This window comes from Leptosomus discolor, chromosome 2 (assembly GCF_034619465.1).
Source record: "Leptosomus discolor isolate bLepDis1 chromosome 2, bLepDis1.hap2, whole genome shotgun sequence".
NCBI lineage: Eukaryota > Metazoa > Chordata > Aves > Leptosomiformes > Leptosomidae > Leptosomus > Leptosomus discolor.
The window spans coordinates 80,420,890-80,443,877 of NC_141392.1; the positions used below are offsets into that span (position 1 = coordinate 80,420,890).

The following is a 22,988-nucleotide window of genomic DNA, read 5'->3' on the forward strand; positions in this document are numbered from 1 at the left end:
GTGAGACTGTGTACTAGGTAGAACTAGAGGGGTTATTTAGCTCAAAATACACCCCAGTTTATCACATTACTCAAATGTGTGTTTGAGGTAGACAGCAAACCAGAATTATTAGCCATCGTAGCAAAACCAGACTTAATTTCTAGTAAGTTTAAGATCAAATACTACCATAACCTAAAGTATCTGCAGCTCAGTAAAGCTGCATGAGTTTTTGAGCCAGCTAAGATCAGAAACTTCTATTCCTGTTATCCTTACATTATCAAACCCAAAACATAGTTTGTGCATTTTGCAGAAAGTGTTTGAAAATTTCGTAAACAATTTACTTTGGGCAAGAGTCAACCAGTGAAGTTTGTGCCATCTTCAAAGACATAGTGAGTCTCATATACAGGTCACAGTTCAGCATTCAGAATTGCTTGTTCAATAGAATCTGCAGTTGTAAGTAAAGCCCTGTTTTGTATGTAATCCATGTATATTCACAGCTACTAATGTCTGCTTTGGGTCCAGTCCTGCTAACTGCTTGTTCATTGTACCTAGTGAGATAAAGAATCCAGACTGATCTTCTCCAGTCACTTGTGTAGCTGAACAGTGAATTAACTACCATGGAAAGTTCAATTGTTTTGTCTTCCTTAAGAAATGTATGTAGAACATAAACCAGTATCAATTTAGTTATTGTTTTTATTGCTTTTATAATAAATTATAAATACATAGCTATTTTAGAGACACTAATTTAACTTATGTTGGGTTATAATTTGATCATATAACTCCAGAAATATTGGTGTTATTGTTTCAGTATGATCTAAGATTTAGTATTTTGTATTATGGGAAGCGTATGACCAGATCTCCTTTAGTGGAACAAACAGTTAAGGTATTCTGACACGTGTCTCATTTCACGTTGTTTGAAGTACTTAGCAGTTCAAAATTAATAGAATACACATCTGCTTTTTTTTTTCACAAGCAGACCTAGTTCTGGCCTGTTGATGGCTCAATGAGTTTTGAATGGCTATAAATGACAGCAGTATTGAACCTATACATTGTTCTTTTGACATCCGTCAGATCTGGATCTCCTAGAAAATACTTAGGACACTCATTTTTCACACAAACTAGCCATAGGATAGTGTCAGTGTCTGACAGTCTAACTGTGATAACATCCAGGTTTATCTTTGCTTTTGAAAGGTGTCAATAAAAGAGGAATTTCTCTGTGTCTGTAAAGGGCTGTGGTGGCATGAATTCATCTATTTCCCAGAAAGAATACAGCTAGCGTCACATGTTTCCTTGGGATTTTTGAACAAATCAGGAGCATGGGTACTCTGAACCACTTTGGTTACAAGATGCAATGTTTTTTTAGCAAATAACACAATTCTGTCTGCTGATTTTCTGAGCCCAATTCCTTTCAAGATTTCAGTCCTCTGACCAGGTTCACACCACCCAATGTCTCTGTTTATGTGTGCACTTCAGGAGCGGGGTGACATCAAAAACAATAAAAATCATATCTAGATTATATACTTTAAGTCTTCATTGCCTCCCCACTGGAAATGCAACTATATATTGTGTGTACAATAAAAAGCAGACACACATGTTAATATGTCCATTTATATACCAGGATACTCCATACATTCAGCAGCTGAAGTTATCTGATTTGTTTCCTTGGTTGTTAATACGACCTTTGATCTTCCTTGTTTCCAAAGGTTGAGAAGTTTTATACAAATGTCAGAATGATACTTCTATTCTAAAGGGATGAAATTATAAATGCTACCAAAAATAAGTGCCTCCTCTCTCTCCATGGGATAACCAAGGCACCATTACTTGCATGGTTTACTCATCCAGGTAGATGAAATGTAGAGACTGGAGACAGATGACAGTTCTGCTTAACTCCCCTTTGACTACTACTACTCCCTCTTCTAGGCAAAGGGGATCTGCTACTTTCGGAGATGATGGAAGTAGACATTCACTGAAAGTCTGTGGGTGCTGAGAGAAGAGTGGGTGAGGGGATGCTGGAGTAGGCTGTGTGTAGGGATACTGGCATCATTTTGCTCTTAATTTAATTCCATAATTGAAGTTCTGCTGAAATTCTTGTGGTCCCCTGACATCATGTTGTGTGGGTGCAGTGGGGAGGGATGGAGGTAAGGGATTGGTGGCAAGGAAGAAAGAGAGGAGAGAGACTTGACCCTTAACTGCTTCAGATTCACTCCTAACATTTTAAAGTATCTCAATACTTGATGATGAGACCTTTCTGCTACAAGTACTGTTAAAAGGCCAGATACCTCCAGTCATTGCCATCTCTAACCATCATTAACAAAAAAAAAAATAAAAAAGAAGGAATTTAAAACAAAAAAATCACCACCCTACGAAACCATAGATCTTATAGAAAGAAGTCCTTAGTTAAGAAGCTTCTGTTCCTCACACAACTTCCAACATGCTCTCATCGTCACGTAAGATATGCATCTACACACTGCAAAATACTGAATTATTATCAAAACAGTTCTATTTTTATGAATGTTTCTTATTGTTAAAAATCCAGAAAAGCTAAACCAAGTTATGCTGATGTCCATATGAAGCCATATCCACCTTAGGGATGAATAAAAATTATTAAGACTTACATGAGTTACTTAAGCAACTGGTATCTTTTTCCTCACAAATTCATTTCAGAAACATAACATTCCAATAGTACATTAACAGAAATGAATCAGCCTGCAGTATCATAAAGAAGAGGATCCAAATGGTCCTTTAACAATTTAATAAAATGTACCCATGTTCAAACTGTGTTTAAGACCTTGTAACCTCACACTGCCTTTGTATGCATTTGAAAAAAAGGTCTTTAACAATGTATTTATAACAGAACACTTGCATACCAAAAAATTGCCTCAAAAGAAGTGAAAACAAATTGTAAATTTTCTGAGTAATAATTCAAGTTACAAAAACTCACCAGTAGCACCTGGAAAAATACCAATATAAATATAGTTGTTGGATTTACTACTGATTTTATTAAATTAAATTTCTAAGTAGAAATATAGAAATTGCCATAGGCCACAAGCTCCTCAAAAGGAGAAGAAAAAAAGAAAAAGACCTAGATAAATCCAAGAGTTTATCTCAATTTTTAAAATTCAGAATTTTTCATAGGAATAAAATGTACAGTTTAAGTTTAAACACGGAGACATATACAGGAAGATTTATTTATTTATTTATTTGTTTTGCAAAAATTATAATTTAAATTTCATAAGATGTTACTAGTGTTGGCACAATTACAGTATTATGGTTGTATAAATTGCAAGTACAGAACAAATTAACACTAGAATTTTCATAACTTAGTCAGTTTGGAATTACAGGACACCATATCAATAGTAAACCCACCAAAAAAAAATCGTGCTGATGTAATCTTTTCCAGATGCTACCAGGACACCTTTGCAAGTATAAACTTCTGTAAAGAACATTTCTATAGAGACATTTTTAGATAGACTTTGAGCTACAGACAGTTTCTCTTTTGAAAATCAAAATTATGTGTAGAAGATTAATTTGTTTCCCATTACAGTTTCGGATTTCTTCTTCATCCATAAAATTAACTGCAGTGAACTTCCAGGAGTAAAAAGCTGTCTTTTTTCAGGCTTGAATAAGAGGAGAAATAGTCACTTGTCCTGAAATCTGGCTACAATTAAACACATTGAAGACAAATTAAAAGCTGTACATATAAAACTTTGGCTACTTTGCTGTGATCCTTTGTTACACAAGTACTATACAATAAACAATCAGTGTGCATCACCTACATTTAGCTACCAAATGCTTAAAGTATTCTTGAAATAGACCATAACTATAAAGTAAAATAGGAGAAGACAATATTTACCTTTTCCAACTGGGCATTTTTTTTTGATTTGTACAAAAACTCCCCCACTGCCACAAAGACAGAAAGCACCAATCCTGCTGCCAGCACGATGAAAATTCCTCCAATATTTTGAACTCCTAAAGCACTGGCCTCTTTACTTTCCTCCTCAGGGCAGCCATTGCCTCTCCACCATTTCTCTTTCATCATGTGGAGCTTGCCCTCCTCTTGCAGCTGAAGAATTGCTATAGTGATCTTGTCTCTGTATGGAGAACCTAAAGAGACCACAGGGAATATATATTGCATGGGGTATATTTTAAAGAAAGTTAGTTATTCCTAATAAGAATAAAACGTAATATAATGTCACAGGACATTATATATTACATATATCCTCTACAAATATAACACTTATTGAAAAGACATTTACATCTCACCATGGTCGCTCTGGTCACACAAACACAAACCCACATGCACATACACTCATAAATGTACAAAACTTGATCCAGTTGGTGTTGGCTGTAAGTCAGGAAACTTAATGCAACAAGTCCTATCACACTTAGTCCCATAGTCTCAAACATCTTCATGCCCAGCTATTATATCCAGTCACGTATTAATCTTTCAATTTCCATCAGGCTGTTAATTATGCTGCAGTAGACTTAGTCTAATATACATAAATCTACCGGTTGGTTCTTCATAGCTTGTTACCCTAAAGCTAATCCAAGGTCTGATATGTAACAAACGCTCTATACTATTATTTTATTAAAAAAAGAAACAATAATCTATGCTTCAGGACCAATCCACAAAAGTCTCTATTTGATAGTCAGGCATGAATGCACATGTACTTATTAAGAGTACCAGGTAGCAATGCATTTAGAAAGATCAGGTTACATGTGTTTGGATAACAGGGATGTAAATTCTCATATTTTAATGTATTTCTTTCTCATAATTCAGTATTTTAAAATGACGTGATAATTTTGTAGCTTTTGAACATTTCAATATTTCAAAGGGCAGGACAAAGGGTAATGTCATATCTTTCTATGTCATGTGCTATCTTTTTCTTTATATAGTGCATAAGGACTTTTCAATGAGTATTTTAAAATCTACATTAATGAATGAATAATGCCAATGGAGAAAGCTTTTCTTTTCTGAATGTTAGAGAGTAAATCACATCAGTCAGAAGTGCTTTCTGTGTTAAGATTTGTGTAATGTTTAAGGAGAGAACAAAGCCATCATTTTTCTTCTCCTCCTTCGAAAACAGGAACAAAAGACTCTTCATTAAAGTGGTTAAGAAATCACAGGGAAAAAAAAAAGAGTAGATGGAGTAGATGAAAAGGCATCCTCTCTTTCATGCGATGTGAATGCAATTCTACAAAGAATTCCTCCTCTTTTTCTTTCTGTCATAATAATGCTACTTACTAGCTATAATTCTTACAGTGTTTCCTTTGGCTGAGTAATAAAATGCATTTTCATTAACTTCATACCTTTTTAAAAAAAATCCTCAGCATCCTTTAGAGAGATGCTGCCCATTTGGTTACTTCGTGTACTGTGATCAGCTGTGAAGGAGCTGAAGGAATGCATGGATAGGATATTTTATTTTCTTTACATTATTGGAAAACATATATTTTCTTTTGGAATTTCTTTAAATTTATTCTTTATGTCTTGAATTTCTTCTTACATATCTAAAGCTTATCATGACAATAAAGCTAATAGCAAAGGGTTTCTGTGCCAGCATGGAAGTAAAACATAGAAAGAACGGTTAATTACAAAACACTCTGAGCTTTTCTTGTACTCCCGTATAAAAGGTGGGAAAACCTGGCCTCAATGTATTTAAGTTGCAAGAATTTGTGCTTTTATCATTTCTGCTTATAAAAGAATGATGTTCTGTACTAGGAGCTAAGCTGTGTTTACACAGGACTACATGGGAAGCAGAAAGAAAGAAAAACAAACTCTTTTCTACTCTCTTGTGCATGCAGGGGCCTAAGTTACACCATTTCAGACATCTTGATTATGCTGAAACTCTGCAAAACCCTATACTTGACATTTCTTCAGTCAGATGGAAGAAGGAAAGTGATTTAGTCCACAAGAGCCTGGGGAAGTATAAGTGCATCCTATAATCTTTTGGGGGTATTTTCAGCGTTACACTGCCTATAAATATTCAACAACAACAACTTAAATAACATTACATTCTGAGAAATAATCTTGGATCCAGTTTAAGCCATCTTCTGATCTGACATGCTGCTTTCTAATTAAACTCATTTGCATTTTTTCCCCACACTTTCTGTTGGTCTAAATATAGGCAGTACCAACCATCCTTCATGTATTATTTATATATTCCAGGGATGAGATTTGTACACACACAGTTCTAGTCTGTTTGAAGCACTTAAAAATTATATTAACTGAGGAATTCATAGACAGAAACCATAAAGCACAGAGTAATCCTACCTACAACCAGTTAAGTTTATGAGGACAGCATTAGAAGCATGCAGTTAATAGTGATTCAGTTCAACAGTATGTATCACCTGCTGTTGGTGATTTGCAAAATTTTCCACAAATACTTGTGGATTGGACAGATTACAGGGCCTTTGGTGCTTCTACTGCAACATTTGTCTTTGTTATGCCTTCTTATCTTGTCTTAAAAGTGATAATCTCACAAGTAAGGATCAATGTAGGATGACTAGCATTGCATACTGCTGCTGTTAAATTAAGCACTTAAAATTTTATACCTGTGAAAAAAGCTAGCATTCAGTGCTGTAGTTCTATTTCTGAATGATTTACAATGTTCTAAATTCATTGATTAACATTTTACAACAAATAACAAGGACAATTAATAATCTGATATTTGAAAAAAAAGTAATTTAAATTTTCTTTTACTGATTCAAGTAGTTATTAGAGAATAAAAGAAGCATAGCAACAATATTATACTCTAAGGTTTTATTTGCCTCTAGATATTTTTTTGATGCAAGATGGATTGCAAGTCCCAGCAATAGAAAATCCACCCAGAAGCACCTGATGTGGCTTAAAGTATCATGATCTGATCTGTGGATGACAAAGTTATCACACAAAAAGAAGGCACCCAGATTACACTCTGGATGTTAAACAGTTTTCCTTGCAGAAATGAAAAATTTCAGCAGGTAAATGTAAAAGAGTTTTGGCATTGACTGGTAATTTTCCTTATCGCTCCTGTCATATGACTGAAAGATGAATGAAGCCTTTCCACGAGGTGTTGCAAGAAGGCCATGGCCTGGTTTTTTACATTTTTTTTAAAAATCAGAAGTATTTCATTTAAGAGAATTTACTGTTCAAGTGAAAAAAATGAAATGAAAACAGAAAGTTTAGGACTCACAGACAATGTATATGAATGGATTTGCAAAATAAATTCAGTATGAATAAGACTAAAGCAATAAAGCAGAAGAGGAAAAAAAAAAAAAAAGAGAACAAAATTCCATCACATGAAGAAATGTGAACTTCACTTCTTAACCTTCAATAAAAAGAGAAGCAGCTGAAAAAAATCTTACCAGTCTGTGCATAGGGGGAAGACTGGAAGGGGACAGACACAGCGATATTTAAAACTCTGCCACAAAATCAGCGAAAAAATCAGTATATAATTTTCCGTTGAGTACAGAGAAAGTGAGAAGTCCAGTGCAGGAATACCTGACTTTTCCTTCCCTCTTTTTTCATGATTCCTACTGCTTTCATTTCTCTATCAACTGTTAACCTATTCCCATGAGAAACTGGGACTGGAGAGCCTACAGAACATAATCTATACATTATTTGCTGATCCCACTCTAGCTGCTGTTTACAGGAATGAGAATTTCTGCCAGAAGAATTCTAAGACATTGTTATAGATTATAGAGACCTTAGTGACTTCCTATGATCAACAAACTCAATAAGGGATGCAATAATTTCTATTTGCAGCTACCTGCTTATGAAAATGTAATTTTTTTTTTTCATAAAATTCTGTTGTCTGAGGCATCTGTCCAAAACTAAGATAACAAAGTCTCAGAAATACTGAGACTGAAAAAGTTATACATTGCTAGGTTTTCTACCCTGAAGTCTCAATATATGAAGTTTTATGCACATAATGATATTTCTGATCATAAATTATGAACACGTAAGCTTTTTATATCGAGACTTCACTGTATACAGATTAGTATGTTACAATCCTGCTGATCTTACTGGTCAGGAAAATGCTTACTTCTGGATTATAATGTAGTAAAATCTGCCTGGTTACTCTTAGTCTATTTTACCATTGTATCAAATACAAAAGGAGTTGGAGCACATTGGGACCTGTAGAACTGAATTTGACCCTCAGTAAATAAAAAGGAATAGCATCATTCCGCTAACTCCTTCATTATGAAAATATTGAACAAGGAACTTTTCTCTTTCATCATTCCAGTGCATTTTACCAAAAAAAATCACTACAAATTGTCTGGTATTTTGAAAGTTGGTGCCCATGGGACACAGTTACATGTTACTTTTGATTTGCTAGAAAGAAAAATCCATTCTGAACACTTCTACACCACTGATAGCATCTTTTGTTCCTGTTACTTTCTTCTTTTGTTATTAAAACCCCCAAGACTATTCTACTTATCTTGCAACGTTATTTCATACTTGGCCTAAGCAAAAAAGAAAGGTAGTTAGGAATATACCATCATATGCAGAACCTAGGTACCAAATTTAGATCATCAAGTTCTTCAAGTACTGAAGTATTTTTGAAAGAAGAAAGCCACATGTAACAGGAAAGATATTCCTTTAATATCTAGGTGTTGAAGCTGTAACAGTTTACATCGAACAAAGCAACCAACTCTAGATTTAGTTTTCACAGTCAAAAGGAAGAAGCACAAAACTTAGCATGGGGGTGTTTGGATTTGTTTTGTTTTGTTTTGTTTTGAGGTTGTTTTTTTTTTCAGTATGAGCCCACTCCCATTGTGGATACACCACACTGATCTATCTATCCTAAAGCTAGCTTGGGTACATATACATAAGCTGCATTCACTGGAATCACTCTAATGTAGGCATGTCTGAAATTTCTGTAAGAGTGATGGCTAACACTGTTTATACTACTGAGGATGGGTGGAATCATTTAAGTCTTAGCATATCGACATTTCTCTGTACTTTCCCATAACTTAGCCCCATCAAAAATCACAGACTAAATATTCTGCCACCAAACTGTTTGTATGCTTAGTTAAATCATCTTTGAAAGTCTTGTTTGTTATATTGTTCTCTTACCTCTGTCCATCAGTTACTATGATGAAGCTTTCCTTTTGTTCTCACCAGACAGGCCTTTGAATCAGACATTCCTTGCTACGGGGTAACTGCTGATACAGTATGTGGAGTTTACTCTTTTTTAAGTGTCACGCATACTGGAATGATAGGCATGACAGAAACAAGACGGAAAGGATTTCATTTACACGTAATTGTGGAGTAGATATCTAGACTATGAGGAACCATGGAAAATCTACTTCCTACAGCCTCATGCATCATAGGGCCTGAAAAGCCTTCCAGGAGTCAGTAGTATGGTCAGCACTCAGCAGTAAAGACTGACAGCCACAGTGATAACATGCCATAGAAAATGAATAGGGGCACTGTGTACGGGAGAAGCATGCACTTTGGCTCCATAGAAATGTTTTTTCTTTTAAAAGTCACAGACAGCTCTGCTCTCTAACTCCGTTAACCCTCTTCAATTGGAATGGGAGGGAAGCGACAGAGAGAAGGGTCAACATAGCTTGGTTCATTCTTCCTATCTGTGGATTCAAAAGTCTCCAAGCAACACATGAAGAAAAAAAAAGGATTCTGTCAGTTCCCCATCCCTGGCTCCACTTTCAAAATCAGCTCATTTTCACACAAGAAAAGATCACTGAGGACTCCCTCGAGGTCATGGAGTAATGCCAGTGCTGTAACTGGGGATTTGATGGACTAAAATTCTTTGGCAATCATAAGAAGCAAGCAATAACTCACAGTGAAGAGAAGAGTTACAAACCAAAAGAAAAGGCAACAGTTCCTGCAAACTTGACGCAGGATCGGATCCTCCTTTATTCTAAAATCTGTATCTCAGTTTAACTCCAAGTAAATGAGCAAGGTTTACCAATAAAAAATAAAAAAATAAAAAAGCCACTGATGAAAAGATGTTCTTAGTAGCAAAATTAGTGACTTCTGTAAGATGCAGAAATTGGCCAAGTATTTTTAAGAGTATAGATCAAACCTGAGATGACTGCCTTACACAAGAAGATGAATGTGGATTTTAAATGTATCTTTGATAACGGGATTTCTTTGTGCTGCTAAGTGAAACACTTTTTCCTATTTCTTAGCTCTGTGCCTCACAGTTAATTTCTTGTTTCATATTTATGAAATGATCAGACATTACAGCATTCTAATCTCTAAGGTACGTACGAATTGATAGCAAAGTGTCCCAGGCACACAGATTTTAAAGACGTTTCTCAAGTATACTGAAAACAACTGCTGTACTGATAAAATTTGAGTGGACATAGATCTTTTTAATGTAGAAAGGTGTGAAAATCTTGGGTTTGCCACCCCAAGAGATGAGTAGCATTTATATACATTTCCTATTCATTTATGATCAATGCATTAAAATATGAGATAGATTTAAATATTAAGAAAAAGTATACTTGCTCCTCTACCAGCTGTCCTTCTACTTTCTCATGGGCTTTTACCTCACGGACTTGTAGACTTGTGGGTATGAAGACTTTTTCAAAGTTCATTAAATACTCTACATGTCGTGGACAATATCAGGAACAAATAATACAGTGGCAGGTCTAAGAAATGATTGCATCTTCAGCTTAGCTGTGTTGCATATACGTTAGATTTTCCATTCTTGACTTTCTGATTAAATACATAGCTTTGAATTTTACTGTTGTTTTCCAAAGCATGTATCAGGATAAAATATTTATCAGGATGGGTTAATGTTTCTGATGAAACAAAATCAGTGTTTCCTGACTCTGGATGTTAACCCCGACACTTCACTCTACATTAAGATTGTCATATTGTAATATTAGATCTACTGTAAATATTAAATATTTATTAAGTTGTAGTTACTACAATGGAAAATCCTTAGTAAATGTTTACAGCAATCTAAACCACCACAATCTAGAATCAGAGAATCATAGAATGGTTTGGGGGTTGGAAGGGACCTTAAAGATCACCTAGTTTCAAACCCCCTGACATGGGCAGGGACACCTTCCCCTAGATCTAATTAAAATTGCAGACATTCAAAACAAAATCCAAACCAAAGCTGTTCACTGTTCCTTTATAGATATACACCTTTGAGCTGTTACACATATGGCTTAGGAAAGAGAAATTGCTGGTAAGAGGCAGGAAAATTTTTAAATCAGCATTTTATACCAAATGTAATGAAAACCCTTACACAAGTGGTGTGTTCTCTGATTGTTTTCACTTCTTCCCAGTCATAACCATTCCCAGCTCATGCTAGTTTCTGTTCATTTCTTTAGAGAACCAGCATTAAAAAGTTCATGTAGGTTTATAAAGCTGAAATGTAACCAAGAGGGACCATGTAGCTGAGATTTATTTCATATTAAATATCTCATAATTTTCCAGCTGTATGCAGTTACCAAGTATGCAACATAATTGGTATCAAAATTAAATGAATACGTGGGAGATTTAGAACTACAATAGCCATTCACGAATTCTTGTGTTCGTAAGTACTTATGGGTTTAGGACTGGGAAGGGGACATCCTTAAATATACTAATTTGTAACAAGATTGAAACATATCTATTCTCCACGGTGAGTAAATGACAAAAAATGCATGTATAATGGTTGCCTATAATTAATAATTTAAATAAGCTATGATGATGACAGGCTTAATAGTTAATATACACAATTTTTCTCTATTTCTTTTTGTAGTACGGAAATAACCTGAACAGAATGAGGAGTAACTTTTTTTTTTTTTTTTTTTTTTTTTTTTTACTATTTTAAATACTTTAATCATTATTACATTATTGTATTAGAAATGAATATTTTATTCTGTATTTTCTTTGTTTTCTTTTTTCTTTTTTTAACACAGGTAGTTTTCTCAGCCCCTCCTCACACTATCATTGTAAACAGTTCTAAAGCATGTCTCTTAGATTAAGTATTGAATTCAAACAAATGAAAGTTAGTAGCTTTTTTCATAGACTCTTCAGGTATTGTAACATCACAGACAGTTTGAAAAGATCATAATCATAACATACTATTATCTCTATATCCCTGTTGAACTGTGCAGCTGCAGAACAGGAAGATACCTTTGTTGAAACCTGTTCTGAGAAAATCTGTGATAGCATTTTTACCACAGCTAAATGTATTTCATATTTATACAATGTTTTTTTCAATTCTCCTTGCAAACTTGTATCACTCCCATATAAATGGTTTGCAAATACCGCCTCCTTTGTGGGAAATATTTGTCTAACACTACCCAGTAATAAATAGCTGAATTAAGGAAGTCTAATGAAATGCTACATGCAGTTCTGCTATATGTGAAGATTTCTGGTGGGCAGACAAGAATACGGTGAAAGACAAGAAAATCGTAAGGTCATAACAAGGGTGTCCAGACCTGAAAACCCAGTTCATGCTTTTGCAGAACACCCCACTCCCTACCAAGCTATAAACAAAATTCTGAAAACAATGAATGTTAGTGTTTTGCCATTAGCTGTTTCATAACGGGTGAGGTATGAAGTGGCCTTGGGTACATCTAACTGCAATGGCATCTTAAATATGGTCATCTTCATTTACGTTATTAAAAAAATAAATAAATTTAGACTTTTGGAGCTGTCAGAATTCCTACAAAGTCTCACATTGCATTTATCGGTAATGGTAAGAGGTTTTAGCTGTTATTGTACTAGTAAGTGATGTTCCATATATTTCTAATCCCACTGATAAATAAGAGAAGCTGTTTCTTTGAGGTTTTCCATGCAGATTTCTGTTCCCCAATTTCATTTACAAGGTTAAACTGATTACATAGGCAAGGCAGTCAGTTCTTAGTTGATCTTTGGGAAAAGAAGGCATCAGCTAACAGTATGCATCATAGATAAAGGGAGAATAAGCAGCTCAGCTATCCAAAGAGTGCTTAAAAATATTGGCATTCAGTGCTTCACTCACTGTGCTGTTTGTTTATAAAGCACTATGACAGATTCAAAGCCATGGTGTTAGTCTTTTCATTTGTCCTAGCCAACTTAAAGAATTCTGTCCTCAGCAGTGGGGCTGGATGACGTAGTGAGAATTTAGATTTATGAAGAGTTTTCAGAATTTTAAATTTCTTTTCCATTATAAGGGAATCATTTTGGTGCAGAAAATGAAACTAGGTAGGCTCAACCCAAAAGACAGCCCATAGCTTCTATTTTTCCCTTTCTGGATGCAAATTCAAGCGACTGTTCAAAGAGAAGGCTCTTAATTCTGTAGTTAAAAAGTCTGAAGTACTTTCATCACAAAACTCTCCCATTTCAGTACTATGACAGGCAGAACTTGAAGTGTCCTCTGACAAGGGTCTAGTCCACCCCACCTGCCCAAGCTACAGCGTATTACTCAGAGCATGTTGTCCACTTGGGTTCTGAATATCTCCAAGGATGGAGGCTGCACAACACCTTTGGGCAACCTGCTGTAGTGTTTGATCACCCTTACTGTAAAGAAGATTTTTGGTCTATGTGGTGTTTTCTTCTCACATTTAAATGGAATTTGTTTTACTTCAGTTTGTGCCATATACCTCTTGTCTAGTCACTGGATGCCAGTGGAAAAATGTCTGACGCTCTCTTCATTATTTTCCCTCAACAGGTACTTACACACATCGATCAGATACCACCTGAGCTGCCTTCTCATCATCAGGCTGAACAGTCCCAGCTCTGTCAGCCTCTCCTGTAACCTTCAGAAAGGCTGCAGTTGGTTTGCTTTCAGTTATTACATGTCCCTCAGAAGAACCTTAAACCATTGTTGTTAAACTACAGAACATTGGGCAGAGGGTGATACTTATTCAGGGAGCTTGGGTTGCTGGGAAATGAGATGCCACTTCTAACAGGCAGTGAAAAATGACACGCAAGACAGACAAAAGAAACAGCTGATGCTGCAGCTTTTTCAGATCAAGAATGCCTAAAACCATGCAAACACTGTGTGCTGGGATGCAATATGGTGATTTGTTTCTGGTGAGGGATGACATCAGGACAGAGGTATTTCACATTCATAGATGAGTCTTTGACAATGCAATACATACATATGGTCCTAGGTGCTATAACCTCAACATTGAAGTTTTAATAAGGTCTTTACTTCAGTTACATCTGTTCAGTAAATTCCTACTAGAAATCACTTCTCTAAGGCAGAGTCTACTCAAAACAGCTACTGGAAATTAAGTGTTCTGGAAATTCTTTATTGATATAAAGCTCAGTCTCTCAGCATGCCTCTCAGTGCATCAATTTGTTCATATTTCTGAGGTAACCATAAAAAACAGTTCATTCATCAAATATGTTAGCTACACATTTTTACATTTCAGCATCAATAAATTAACTTCTCAAGCAGTTGAAATCCTCAAATTGCTTTCAATACATGGTTTGACCTGCATAAAAATAAATAATTTACATCTAATTTTTGTGCATTACGTTCAGCTAATGAAGACAAATGTATTAGTTTTTTTAGTTACAGAAGAACTGAAGCTCAGCACTTTTATGCATGTATAAGTGATGAATATTACAGTTCAAATTATATGAAGGATTACAGATTACATGCAGGCAAGCAGAAGAAAACGGCCTCCTGTGTTGGTACATGGTTTCCTATTTTCCTATGTATATTTTCTATTATTATTACCTATATTCCTGTAGAGATAGATCTGGTTTTACATCTCATCTCCAAGGACTGGTAAAAAATGCTCATACTATGTCATTTGTGTGGACTGAAGGTAGTAAGTAGCTTCCAGAGAACTAGGGTGCCTTAACAATAAAACCAAATGATTGCTTAGAACTGATTTTTTTTTTAAATTTTATTTTTTGTAGTGCTTTAGATTATGAAAACTATAGGCAGGGGACAATGTACTTTTTTAGTACTGAAGTTCAGAGGGCAAAAATTGTGCAGTGTTCACTACAGTTATTATTTGAAATTACCTAAGAATGTATAATATAAATACATAAACTTTTATGCATGTTTTTTAAATAGAGAGAGTGCTGGACTATAAGGTGGAAATTTTTCTCCAAGAGCAGTACTTTACAACAGGTAATAGACAAGTATAGCTCAGATGTCCTCAGTGTCTCACTTAATATAAAGAAGAAATAGCTGCAGAGTCTGAAATCTCAATGATTACATTGAAAGCCAGAGTTAACTGTTAGGTTTAGTACTTTAGAGAGGAAATCCAGGAATATATTTTCATCAATGCAAATTTTAAACTTCTGAACTGTTCAGTATTTTCAGATATGTAGAATTTTCCTCAGTTATGTTAACCAAGTGTATTGTTAACAATTTTGGGGACCAAATTAATACATCATTTATCTGTTATTCCTTTTAATTTTGGCACTGACTGGAAGGCAGCTCTGCAGAGAAGGACCTGGGAGTCCGGGTAGACAAGTTGACCATGAGCCAGCAATGTGCCCTTGTGGCCAAGAAGGCCAGTGGTATCCTGGGGTGCATTAAGAAGAGTGTGGCCAGCAGGTCGTGGGAGGTTATCCTCCTCCTCTACTCTGCCCTGGTGAGGCCGCATCTGGAGTACTATGTCTTGAACTGGGCTCCCCAGTTCAAGACAGATGGAGAACTACTGGAGAGAGTCCAGCAGAGGGCTGCTAAGATAATGAGGGAGCTGGAGCATCTCTCCTACGAGGAAAGGCTGAGACACCTGGGTCTGTTTAGCCTGGAGAAGATTGAGAGGGGACCTTATCAACACTTAAAAACATCTAAAAGGTGGGAGTCAGGAGGATTGGGCCAGGCTCTTTTCAGTGGTGCTCAGTGACAGGACAAGGCAAACTGGAGCACAGGAAGTTCTGCCTCAACATGAGGAAAAACTTCTTTACTTTGAGGGTGACAGAGCACTGGAACAGGCTGCCCAGAGAGGTTATGGAGTCTCCTTCCCCGGAGATATTCAAAACCCTCCTGGATATGATCTTGTGTGACCTGCTGTAAGTGAACCTGCTTTAGCAGGGGGGGTGGACTAAGATGATCTCCAGAGGTCCCTTCCAACCCCTACCACTCTGTGATTCTGTGATTCTGTGAAATTAATTGAAAAGAATGTGCCAGTCATGCTCAGTGCCAGTAATTGTGCTCAATGTCATTGTTTTCTAATACTGCCTGAGATTTAAGGAAAGTTTTTAAAACATGTCACTTTTCAGTTTGGTAGAGGTGTGAAAAGAGAATGATGTTAGGACACCGAAAGAACCTCTAGCTACAGTAAGTGCTTAACTTCAGAGAATAAGGAATGTTGATAAACTCCAAACAGTTAATTTTGAAAGGTACTTATGGATTTTTTTTTGAAAGGCATTTAATACAAGCCAGTTTTTTAATTTCTTGTGGCTCTTTTGCTACAATTATGTTCTCTGATTCTTAGCCTAGACCTCCAGAAGAAAAGAAAAAAATTGAAGAAACACCAGCATGAAGGCAGATGAAAGCTATACTGTTCAAGTTCTGCAAAGTTTGAGATAGAATAAGTGTGAGGCATGGGACAAAAAAAAGTTTTTTTAAAATATGGAAAATTAATTTTGACCACTGCTCTGCAACTACTCCGTTCTGTTAAATTACAACTGTTTTATTTCAGCCACTGAGAGATACATTGCAGCTTTTGCAAATATCACAAAACCAGGAAGGTGCTTGGGAATGTCTTCAGACTCAGTGTAACAGCTGGCTGTGCAGAAGTTCCATTTCCTCTTCCACATTACAGTTTATTTGCTATCACTGCTTCCTTCATACTGTGCCTAGTGCTCATCCAGCCTCATTAACAGCTATGTAATTAAACACAAACTAAATTAATTTTATGAAAAAAGATGAACAGTATTCTGCCGGCTCATATAGCTGTCAATTTTTGCAAAATTCAGCAGCCCTATGCTGGTCTAAAATGACAGTGAAACTTCAGCCTTACTTTCTTATTCAGGTATGTTATAGATACAAATGTTATGCTTGGTGGGTTTTTTTTTTTTGGGGGGGGGGGGGGGTTGGTTTGTCTGGTTTCTTTTTTTTTTTTTTTAAGTGATCTGCTTCCCACAATCGGATGACTAGATCTTCACAAGCCCTCTTCGTTTAATAGAAGTAAATTAAAAATGGAGGAACAGACTGAAAATCTGTGTGAGGCTTGTGCACCTGTGCAGGAACAGTAAAAAGCACCACATAGAATGGAAGCATCAAGTATGCTAAATACTCTCAGAAAACACTTCTTTAGGGAAAAAAGTCTATCTTTTCCTGAGAATCTGTCCCCTAAAGCAGTTGGAAGGACAAGAGAGAACTTCATCTTCTAATCAAGAAGACAAAAACTCTATCAGAACTGAACATTGGCAAGAATTGAAATAATATGATTCGCTTGATGACATTCCCTACACTAAAACATATTTGGAATACTGAAGTAAAGTGTAGGCACTCAGCAATTAAAACAAAACATTCCAAACAAAAAACCACTTAGGGAGTCTTGTAATCTTTTCTAAGAATAAAAGCAAAAAAAAGAGAAAGAGAAAAAAGAGATAAGGAAAAGGAAAAGGAAAAGGAAAAGGAAAAGGAAAAGGAAAAGGAAAAGGAAAAGGAAAAGGAAAAGGACTGCATAAACAATGGCATCCGAGTACTAGAATAGAGAAGAGATGAGGAAACAAGAAAAGCAAAGAGAAGCAAAGCAAATCAAGAAGAGAAGAGAAGAGAAGAGAAGAGAAGAGAAGAGAAGAGAAGAGAAGAGAAGAGAAGAGAAGAGAAGAGAAGAGAAGAGAAGAGAAGAGAAGAGAAGAGAAGAGAAGAGAAGACAAGAGAAGAGAAGACAAGAGAAGAGAAGAGAAGACAAGACAAGACAAGACAAGACAAGACAAGACAAGACAAGACAAGACAAGACAAGACGACAATATTTCAGTTGGAAGGAACCTACAATGACCAATTCAAGCCTGACCAAAAGCTAAAGCAAATTATTAAGGGCATTGTCCAAAAGCCTGTTAAACACTGACAGGGGCATCGATCACCTCTCTAGGAAGCCTACCTCAGTGTTTGGCCACCCTCTTGGTAAAGAAATGCTTCCTAATGTCCAGTCTGAACCTTGCCTGGATCAGCTTTTGAACCATTTCCACGTATCCTGTCACTGGAAGAAGTGCTCCGCACCTTCATCTCCGCTTCCCCTTCTCAGGAAGATTCAGAGAGCATTGAGGTGGCCCCTCAGCTTCCTTTTCTCCGAACTAGACAAACCCAGATTCCTCAGCCACTCCTCAAAGGGCATCATACCTTCCAGCCCTTTCACCGGCTTTGTTGCCCTCCTCTGAATGCATTCAAGTACCTTAACACCCTTCTTAAATTGTGGTACTCAGGACTCATTATCATTATGATACTCATCTGTAACATAGCCCTCCTTCCATCAGAAAAATCTACAACTGCCATAGTCATACTATACATTCTTATTCAATCAGAACTTAGAGAATAGATTGCCCACTACTTTGGTGGTGGCTATAATGTCTGACTATGGACAACTGTACCTCCAATTTTGAGATACATTTTTAGGTACTTTCTGGAAAATGGAAGGCTTTGTAATCATACTTTAGTCTCTGTTAAACTGGACCTCATTTTACCATAGTTATAGGCAGCAGGAAATATTTCTAGCAGCACTGATTTCTAAACATGTAGTAACATACTAGATTTCTTTACTAGAAAACGTTCAAAGCATGTGTTTAGAGTATTAATTTGGATGTAGTTCATGTTCTAAGTATAGAAACTGCTTACAAAAAAACTTAATTCAGACATGTAGCTGTAGAATTCAAGGCCTAGGTCTTTTAAAAGCTAGACAAAACATAGGAGGCAACATCCTACATATCTGTAGGATGATGAAGTGTTATTCTTACACTTACAAGGTGCTTACTCCAATTTTATCTACTTTTTATTTTACAGGCAAGCTCCAAAAAACTAATTTTCAGATGATTACAAAATCAGGCTGCAAATCTGTCTAGAATGATAAACGTAACAAGGGAGGAGGCTAAATTAATTCTAAGTGGAGAGTTACGACTATTTTGAGATTATCTTCATAACATCTTTTTCACTTTCTATTGCATATTTAGGAAATAAGAGTCATTTATTTGTTCATCTTTTTACTACATTAAATTTTAATCTTTGAAATAACAATGATCTATTAAAAGCTTTATTCCTTAAACAAATTTTACTCCCCAGTGTGCCTTCATTTACAATTTTCTGTATTCGGAAACATGCACTTAAATAAAAATGGCAGGCAATGAAATATTTTGTAACATACCTGCATTAAGAACACAGTCATGTCAGTTGAAAAATTTCAATATTATAAAATAAAAACTTCTACTGTGAAATTTTTTCTAGGTCAGTCCCTAGAGAAATAATAGGTAATATAAATCATTTGAACATATACAGTGCTATTGGATACTACATGATAATTAAGTGTTATACATTTGCTGATTGAACTATTCGTTTAAATTCTATTTGAATCCAACAGCCTATCACTGGGGTAGGAAGAACACTATTGTATTGCATTTATTAATGGCTTAGGCAAATATAAATAATTCATGAAGTCACATTTCCTAGAGAAGATATGAAATAGCAGATCATAAATTATTGCCTAAACACCTTTTTTTCTCCAGTGAAATCTTTAAGTGAGTCGAGTGCGAAATACTCTTTCTAGATTCTACATTTGATGAAATTATATGAATACTACTATCTTCAAAATATGCATACTCAAAATAACATTTTAAATACATGCTACACAGCCGACTGAAACTCAAAAGAATTTTAAAAAAAAAAAAAAAAAGAAAAAAAGGAGAGCCAGCCCCACTCTTGGCTCCAATTTGACAAAAATGAAAGATTCGAATGCTTAAGTAAAAAAATAGAACTACACAGAGCAAAAGTATATCAATAAATTTCTATAGTCAAGTGATCTGCACGTTACATGAGTTGGACAAATGGATTTTTTTGGAAGTCATAGGTGAGTGGACAAAACTTTGAGAATCTTTTAAGAACAGTGTACTGCGAAAAATATGTTTATTTCTCAAAGAGACAGAAATATTTGTAAACAAAGACATTTTCATTGGTATTTCATTAGTGTTTACAGAAAATAGAACTTCTCTAAAAATGGCACCTCTGAATCAATAGAACATGAGAGACCTGAAGTTTTGTTTCATCCTTTGAACTTAAGTGAGTGTACTGATATCTGGGGCCTGCAGCCAATGCATCTCTGCTGGGAGGCTGTTTATTTTATTCATATACTTTTGTTTTGACATGGGATGTATAACTTGTTTGTATCACAGCAGCTGCCAGCTTTCTCTTGCGAATATATAAATATATACTGTGCAGATATATTTTATGTACTTACATGAATAAATTTTGATACATGGATCTGTTTTACTGTTGCAAGTTATTGCAGCTTTGTATCATGCACAGTTCTGTAAGACTTAGCTTGGCAAAGAATGTTGGTAGCTTTATCCATTTGGTATGTCGACCCCAAAATATAATGTTCAGTTTCATTCCTATCCTGAGAGTTGTATTTTATCCCCATGTACAGTGAAAAGTTGCTATATAGTTGATGGAGTGCACATTTATTTTTTTAAGAAATTTTAAGTTACCAATTAAATATTAAAGATCTGAGCCTCAAACCCTTTCCAGCACTTTTCAAGGCATTTTGATAGTTCATCAGCATGGAAAGATCAGGAATACAAACGGTGATATGCTATAGTAGGAAAAGTCATCGTTTGATCACAGCAAGGGAAAAGTAAGTAAAAAAAAATAGTAAAAGTGAAGAGAGTCATGTAACAGCTTCAGTTCACTATGTTTTGCAACTGAGATATTAATATTAATAACACAATTTATTTTCTTATAATAACTGTACAGGAAGAAAGCAGTTGAAAAAACATATTTCACCTTTTTCTCAAACTGTTTTTTACCTCACCGGTATCAGATATTATAGGACCATCACTGTTATATGGGTAGAGCCTCCTCTTAGTCTAATTCTTCAGCTTTCCACAGCTCAACAATCACAGAGAAACAGTAGAGAAATTACTAGCTCTAATTTCTTATATGCGCCATATAACACTACTTTCTATTTTGTATTTCTAAAGAGTTAGAAGAAATATGTGCAAATTTTTAGGATTACTTACACCTACCATTTTTCACTTTCAAAATGTCAAAGGCATTACTTTGCATGTATCTCTGCACATACAGCGTTTGCCTGGCATATACAGCATAGTCTTGTGTTGCCACATAAGTGCAGACCATCTGAAAGGTGCGTGCTTGGTAGATCTGCTCATATGGAATTGGTTTGACATATACACTTGTCAGTCACTTATGTACTCCAGGTTCAACATAGAAGCAACTGGCAATTTAGTAGAAAATCTTCCCAAGCCAGATGGAAAGTAGCCTGCTGTCTAACATGCTGGAGAGAATCAGGAATTTGGAAAAGAAATAAGAACCTGAAACCACTCCAGAGAGGCAGAGAGATGAAGATTTGCTTTTTTCCAATAGGTGATTTCAAATATGTTCCTTCCAGCTGGAGAGTAAAAAGTAAAAGAAGTGCGAAGTAGCTTTGCAGACTATTAAGGCCTTAATACAGAGTGCATAGAAGCAACATTCCTAACCTTCCATGTGGTTGACTTCACATTAACAATGATGTTAATTAGTCATTGTGGAAAAATAGCTTTTGTCACATAATATTACTGTGTTGTACAGTATGTTGACCATAGGAAATTCACATTAACTGTTTTTCAGTAGGGCACGAAAAGTATATTGCTGGATAGGTTAGATTTTCTGGAAAAAAAAGTTACAATTTATGTTTGATAAAACCATAAGCGTGTGGAAGTATCATAAATATTTAGGAATCCTTTGCACTGGTAAATTTATCCCAACTGGGATTTAATAAAGAACAAACCCAATTTTAAACACCTTTATCATGCATGATGAAGAAATGGGACATTTAAGACTACTGGAGGGGATAAGTAACACTTCAGAGGATCTATCATTAAAAGCAGAAGTTGTTCTGCATACTCAAAAGGTTTGTTCTCTCTCTCCCCACCCCCCTTCATTCATTTGCTTTCTGTATCTTTTCTCTCTTTCTCTTTCTTCTTCCCTCCCTCCCTCCCCTCCTTCCATCCTTGAATATCAACCTGGATGATGATATGTATGTCCACAGAAAGCCCAACTCCAACCACTAAAAGAAATATTTATGTATTTCTAATAGATAATTGCATGTGATACATATTCATATATTTGTTATTAGAAACAAACTATATAGAATGCTTCAAGCTTCATGCATGTTAAAAAAAGTTTTCCTGTCTACCAGATTCACTGATGAATAATACAGGATTGGCAAAATAGCGCCTCCTAACACGACATGCCAGAATAAAGCCAACACAAAACCCTGACGTGTGGAGCTTCAAACTGGAAGGAAAAAAAGCCAAATGTGCTTAAGTGTTACACTCTTGGTTACAAAGCTATAAATAAAGTTGCAAAGATGGAAAATAAAATGAAACAAACACAATCCCAGTTACAATTAGGTCCTCCCTTATCTGCTCCAAAGTATCCAATTGCTGTCAATTGCTGTCAGTCATCTCATCCCAGGTCTGCTCTTCCCTTCTCTTTTCATTATAAATGAAGTTTTTCTAGCCTAGCACCAGAGGTGGCTGACCTAGAATGAATTCAAGTATATACAAGACTGTTAAATTATAAACATGTACCATGAGAATCATTCATTGTATGTATAATTTATCAAATTCACTATCTCTAGTTTACTTTTCAGTGCTGCAGGTGTCATATACGATATATTAAATAAAGCTAACAGCAAAGATATACAGAATGCTGCCTTGCACCTGTTCCTGTGTGATCTACTCTAAGCGGTCCTGCTCTGGCAGGTGGGGTTGGACTAGATGATCTTTCAAGGTCCCTTCCAACCCCTAACATTCTGTGATTAGTGTATTTTGTTGATTTTAAAGGTGTACACTGATCCTGCTTAGCGCCAAAAGTACACTGTTTCAAATTTCCTTCATCAAGGCTACATTTTAGCAATCTAAACACTGTTTATTTCACTAA

The 22,988-nt window shown here is 35.7% G+C and overlaps 1 protein-coding gene across 1 annotated transcript in view; it reads right to left on the reverse strand.

Moving 5' to 3' along the window:
* The window catches only part of GRIK2 (glutamate ionotropic receptor kainate type subunit 2), a 432,872-nt gene that overhangs the window by 11,030 nt on the left and 398,854 nt on the right, over nt 1–22,988 (reverse strand). Inside the window, exon 15 of the mRNA XM_086461343.1 lies at nt 3,833–4,083. Within this exon, the coding sequence (XP_086317469.1) occupies nt 3,833–4,083 (251 nt within the window). The remainder of the gene's footprint in view (nt 1–3,832; nt 4,084–22,988) is intronic.